Source organism: Aegilops tauschii, chromosome 3 (assembly GCF_002575655.3).
Source record: "Aegilops tauschii subsp. strangulata cultivar AL8/78 chromosome 3, Aet v6.0, whole genome shotgun sequence".
NCBI lineage: Eukaryota > Viridiplantae > Streptophyta > Magnoliopsida > Poales > Poaceae > Aegilops > Aegilops tauschii.
The window spans coordinates 155,411,156-155,417,574 of record NC_053037.3 but is presented as its reverse complement, the minus strand read 5'-3'; the positions used below and the strand labels follow the sequence as shown (position 1 = coordinate 155,417,574).

The 6,419-nt window shown below is 51.4% G+C and overlaps 1 protein-coding gene across 1 annotated transcript; it reads left to right on the top strand.

Annotated features, from left to right (window-relative positions):
- Positions 1 to 3,262: 3,262 nt before the first annotated feature.
- LOC109738693 (monocopper oxidase-like protein SKS1) lies at positions 3,263 to 5,970 on the top strand. Its single transcript, XM_073495921.1, has 5 exons — positions 3,263 to 3,840; positions 3,902 to 4,190; positions 4,264 to 4,724; positions 4,823 to 5,182; positions 5,282 to 5,970. Exons 1-5 carry the CDS (start codon positions 3,593 to 3,595, stop codon positions 5,571 to 5,573), a joined length of 1,650 nt encoding a protein of 549 aa, XP_073352022.1. The 5' UTR covers positions 3,263 to 3,592; the 3' UTR covers positions 5,574 to 5,970.
- The last annotated feature ends 449 nt before the right edge of the window (positions 5,971 to 6,419 follow it).

The following is a 6,419-nucleotide window of genomic DNA, read 5'->3' as shown; positions in this document are numbered from 1 at the left end:
AAAGGGCTCAATATAATGTATGCGGTTTAGTGTCGGGCACAATATTTTAACGTTGAGAAATCATATCATAACTAGTTTAGTTAGAATTAGGGAGGCTTTCACACCATTCCCCCACTTATGTTAGAGTAGGGGGCTATGGCCCCCTCCCCTGATACCATTATATTTTTCCAATAGTTGTTTATATTAGAGTACATGTATGTTATGATCATTGTTTGTATCACATAGACATGTTGCATCAAGATATTATTTGATAATTAAAATTGCATTTTTGATGTTTATGCTTTTATAATGACTTTCATGGTATGCAATATATATCTGTGAAAGTACTTTTACAATGTACAGGGCAAACAAACAAAATGCTTAAAATTTTCTTCCGGAAAACACCCCTCTAGTATATCTAGCCCATGAAAGTGGAAATGGGTGACTGATGGAAATTCAAAGAAGATTTGACGGCATGGGACGCGCCAACTTTATACATATTACCAAAATTGGTTCTTACTCAGATAAGTAGACTTTCTAGTAGATGGATTAAAATTGTGATCATGATCACGTACATTGTTATCAGTCATGTTGATGTCAGCATTCTGGTATAGATTAACTTTAGTTTGGCCTCCGCAAGAGCTATCACCAAAGCGTCTGAATTTAAAGTGCTCATAGTACAGTTAAGTTTCTTTGTCAATGGATCATCTCCATGATTGTATCAACTCATTTACTTTTTCTACTTTTGTCTATGTCGGGTGAGTACTTGCTAGATGACACAAAAGTGCTAAAATTTAAAGAAACAATCAGTAAATAATTTTTAGTGCAAAGATACATGGCTGCAAAGTACTAGATCAACTAAAATGGAACATGTACTCGTGTGTGGATGGAGCCAGGCAAAATCTACTCAAAAAACTATTTTTCAAAAGATTACAGGATCATAATCAAACTTGCCAATGGGAGGGGAAGACAACAAGGATAGCATGTATCTAAACTAGGACGAAAATCGTACACATTGAATGACCGATACATCTCAATCATATCTGTAATTTTTTATTGTTAAATGCTACTCCATCCATTCTAGAATATAAGGTGTATTTATTTCTGTGCAAGTCACCATTTGAATTTTTAACCAAGGTTTTAGAATATTTGATCGAGGTTCTAGAATAAAATAAGAACATTTGAGATACCTAATAGATAAAATATAAAACTATTTTTCATGATGAATCAAATAATATAAATTTCGTATTGCGGATATTGATATATTTTTTCTAAATATTCACTCAAACATACACTTATTTGACTTTTGAAAAAACAAACACGCCTTATATAAAGTAACGGAGAAAGTATTATATTACCACTTTTGTCTGATTTATATGTTATTTTATATTATTTTTCTATACTAACCTATTTACATCAAGATCTCGCTCGGGAAGATGGCCTGCCAGACCGCTGCCACCGAGCAGGCCCCGTCCGGCGCCCTCGCCGTGGTCTTCTCCACCTCAGCCTGGCTCAAGGAGCGACTCACGGCCACGCCCTCGCCCCTAACTCGCTGCCTTCCCACCGCTTCCACGCCGTTCTAGGCCTCCGGCGAACTATCCCCTCCCTCCTCTTATTACTCATCTCATCTTCGATCTCTCCCAGCAATTCCGACGAGAAGACACCAAAGCGAGTATTCGAACCCACGAATCCACACATCGCAATTGCCACTTTCCTTGCAGTTAAGCCGTAGTTCGCAGAAGCGGAAGCCATGAATCCCGACAAGTTCACGCACAAGACCAATGAGGCGCTCGCGGCGGCGCACGAGATGGCGTCCGAGGCTGGCCACGCGCAGCTCACGCCGCGGCGCTCGTGGCGGACAAGTCAGGCATCCTCCGCCAGGCCATCGCCCACGCGTCTGGTGGCAACGACGCCGCGGCCGCCGCGCTCAAGAGGCTTCCCTTGCAGTCCCCGCCGCCCGACACCGTCCCGACGTCCACCTCGCTGGTCAAGGTCGTCTGCCATGCGCAGTCGGCACAGAAGTCGCGCGGTGACTCGCACCTTGCCGTCGACCAGCTGCTCATGGGCCTCCCCGAGGACCCGCAGATCTCCGACGCACTCAAGGAAGCCGACGTCTCGGCCGCGCGGGTGAAGGCCGAGGTCGAAGCTCCGGGGAGGCGACAACCGTCGCGTGGAGTCCGCATCGGGGGGCACCAATTTCCAGGCCCTCAAGACGCACGGCCGCAACCTCGTGGAGGTGGCGAGCAAGCTGGACCTGGTCATCGGCCACGACGAGGAGATCCGGCGTGTGGTGTGGATCCTGTCGCGGCGCACCAAGAACAACCCCGTCCTGATCGGCGAGCCCGACGTGGGCAAGACCGTCGTCGTGGAGGGGCTCGCGCAGTGCGTCGTGCACGGCGACGTGCACGACAACCTCCTGGACGTGCGCCTGGTCGCGCTGGTCGCCGACGCCAAGTACCGCGGCGAGTTCGAGGAGCGGCTCAAGGCCGTGTTTAAGTGTAGTCGTTAACTCCGAATCACCATGCGAGCCAAACTACCAAACATTGAGTGAAAATTGTTTTCTTCAGGATGCATAGCCTACGTCTGCAGGTAACCAAATAATATGCAAATGTAGTATTGTACCCTGTATTGTCTCAACCAGTCTTCACTCAGTCTGGCTCATTTTTTCGGTGCAACCATCGAAAATCGGTGCAATCAATCAAACACGCCCATAGCGTATCGCGTGCTCCTGTCCTGATCGACCGATCGTGAAGACCAAGGGGTCCTCTCCCACAGGTATGTGATCCTCTGCTCTCTAGATCCCTCTCTTCTCTGTGGATTCAATCCTCCTATCCATCAGAATCGCCGCCCCGGATCCGGTCAGGGATCGCCATCCAGTCGCCCCGACAGAAGGAGCGGTAATCGCGGCCATTTTGCTTAGCAAATTTCCATGAGCAATGCTGCAGTTACGCGGTTTTTACAGGAGTTTTACGGGCTGTGCTGAGGTGGGTTTGTTTTGATTGAGTAATTAGGATGAAGCGGGGCCGCGTTTCAAAAAGGATGAAGCGGGGCCCACTCTGAAATTCGGGAAGGAGGAGGGGTTATCAAAAATGCTACACCTACCTACCACGTTACGTAAAGCTACGTTCCCTTCCTTTCTAAAATCAACCCTCCCCCGCGTATGTGAAATTCGGGAAGGGGGAGGGGCCTTATTTTCTTCCAACTAAATCAAGCCGCGTGAGCTCGTACGTAAGTTTCACAACAGATTTTACATAGATGTAGCAAAGCTCGGGGGATTAGTGAGGAAGAAGGGCAGTCTGTTGATCCCATAAAAAGTCGCCCGTATGTGTAGCATTTTTGAATTTCCATATTATGAGCTAGCGTAATCTCCTTGTGAGAAGTTGACCGACAAAGGGAAAAACTGAAACATCCATGTATCTCGTGTGTGCCACGCCCAAGCATTATTCCACAGCAACAAGCCGCCAGACTCCCACCAGTTTCAGAACAACCACGTAACTCACACTAATACACTCCTCATGCGGGAGTGGTTATTTTTGCACCAAACTAATCAGGTACATCTGCTTTGCCTTGTGTGAAATAACTAGATCATCGCCTCCCCTGTCGTGGTAGCGCCATGCACCGCGGGCGCCTTGTCGCCATTGTGCTAGCAGGCATCCTGCACTCGGCCCTCGTCGCCGCCGAGGACCGGCACGTTTTCCTGAACTGGGAGGTGTCCTACTCCCTGCGATCCCCGCTGGGCGTCTCCAAGAGGGTGATCGCCATCAACGGCCGGCTCCCCGGGCCGCTGCTCAACCTCACCACCAACGACGTCGCCCACGTCAACGTCGTCAACACCCTAGACGAGCCTTTCCTCCTCACATGGTACGTGCACGTGCGTGCGCCTGGGCAGTTCTCCTGGCTAGACATGCATCATCTTCTACAGCTCGAGTATTGTGTGCAGGAACGGTCTGCAGATGAGGAGAAACTCGTGGAACGACGGTGTGGCGGGCACGAACTGCGCGATCCAGCCCGGGGAGAACTGGACCTACGTGTTCCAGGCCAAGGACGAGATTGGCAGCTTCTTCTACCGGCCGTCGCTGGGGCTGCACGCCGCTGCCGGCGGCCACGGCCCCATCCGCGTCAACAACCGCCCCGTCATCGACGTCCCGTTCCCCCAGCCCGACGGCGAGTTCGACGTCCTCATAGGGGACTGGTACAACATGGACGCAAAGGTTAGATCAGGACGTGTACTACCCATCCAAGTTAATTGCTTCGATTGTAATCCCTGTGGTTTGGCTGGAGCAGGAGATGAAAGAGCTCCTGGACAGAAGCCGTGGACTGCCGCCGCCGGACGGCATCTTGATCAACGGCTTGGGCCCTTACGAGGCGGAGGTGACGTTCAAGGCAGGGCGCACGTACCGGCTTCGCGTGTCGAACGTGGGCACGAGGACGTCGCTCAACTTCCGGCTCCAGGGCCACAAGCTGCTGCTGGTGGAGGCGGAGGGCACCTACACACTGCAGAAGCACTACGCGTCGCTGGACGTCCACCCCGGCCAATCCGTCTCCGTCCTCGTGGCGGCCGACCAGGCGCCCAAGGCGTATTACATGGTCGTCAGCTCGCTCTTCGTCCTCCCGGAGATCTTCGGCGTCGCCACCGTCCTCTACGCCGGCTCCGGCGAGCAGCCGCCTTCCGGCGACGCCCCGCTGGACGACCGGTCCTCGCATACCAACTACAACCGTTCCATGGAGCAGGCCATGTCCATAAGGTATCTATCTGTTCCAGGCCAACAAGTCCATGGACTAGAATAATGTGTTAGAAATTGAATAAAATTGCCGGACGGCCGGGTGCATATGTGTCACTCAGGATGAACTTGACGTCCGGCGCGGCGCGGCCCAACCCGCAGGGCTCCTTTCACTACGGGGATATCAACGTCACCCGCACCCTGCTCCTCCAGAACGACGAGTCCGACATCGGCGGCCGGCGGAGGTGCACGGTGAACGGCGTGGCCTTCGCCAACGCGGGCACGCCACTGAAGCTGGCCGACTACTTCAGGATCGCCGGGGTCTTCAAGGTCGTCTCCGGCAGGCCGGAGAGGAGGAACCCGTTCATCGGCACCACGGTCATCGACGCCTCCTACCGGGACTACGTCCAGATCGTGTTCGAGAACAGGCTGCCGTCCATGCAGACCTGGCACCTCGACGGCCACAGCTTCTTCGTTGTCGGGTAAATTATTCAATCTGGAATTAGTGGTTGCGCCGTGTGAGTTTGATCTTTACTTTTGTGCTAATCATAAACAAATTGATGTGGCTGTGAATTTGACAGGATGGCGTGGGGCAAATGGAGCCCGGACGCAAGGTCGACGTACAATCTGGTTGACGCCATGTACCGGTCTACCGTGCAGGTGTATCCCACGTCATGGACCGCTGTGCTGGTGTATTTGGATAACGAGGGCATGTGGAACCTGAGGTCTCAAGATGTGGAGAAGAGGTACCTAGGCCAAGAGCTGTACCTGCGAGTCAGCCAAGGCGACTCCGGAGTCCCTGATCCCAGAGACGAGCTGCCCATGCCTTCCAATGCTCTCTTGTGTGGGAGAGCTACGAGGCTTAAAAGTTGATACAGCTACAAGTTACGGCTAGGGCCAGGGCCAGCGTGGCGTGACCCTCCAAGTGGTTGTTTGGATAATGAGTATCATAAGTTGCAATCACATCTACTTAAAATAGGGAAACTTAGTTAATAGAAAATCACAGATAATCATCTCACCTACTTGAAAAGAACTTAGTTTTTCCCGTTGAGCTCAGGCTTTGCCCGTCGCACCCACCCCGAAGGCCCGAACCACGAACGAACAGAGAAAGAAAAACAGAGGTTCCACCCCACATCAACTTGCTAGGTTGGCTAGATTTTCTGATACCGTTGATTGGTGTGAGAAGCCATTGAATGAAATTTGTACCCTTCCTCTTAAACGATGTATCAGTTATTTCGATTGAATAAAGTTAGTTTTTTTAAAAAAAAAACCAGCATGACCACGGAAAAACAACTGAAGTTTCTAGTTTCATCGCTTCTAACCTGGATTTGACTGGATCACACCAGAACTGGACCTCCTTCTAACTTATGATGGCCAATCAGAATATGTTGATTATCCAGCGGACCCAGCTTTCCGCCGAACCGGACCGAATCACTTGGAAGTGGACCAAGAATGGGAGGTACTAGGCGAGCTCCGCTTATCAGGCCCTGTTCCGCGGATCGACCACCGCCCCTCACTGGTGCTTTATCTGGCGATCGTGGGCACTGACCGAAGCCAAATTCTTCCTCTGGCTTGCATCCATGGACCGATGTTGGACTGCCGAGCGCCGAGCGCGCCATGGCTTACTGCATGACTCTCTCTGCAAACTTTGCTGCCAGGAACCGGAAACCCTAGACCACATACTCGCACAGTGCGTCTTCTCCAGGATAACTTGGCACG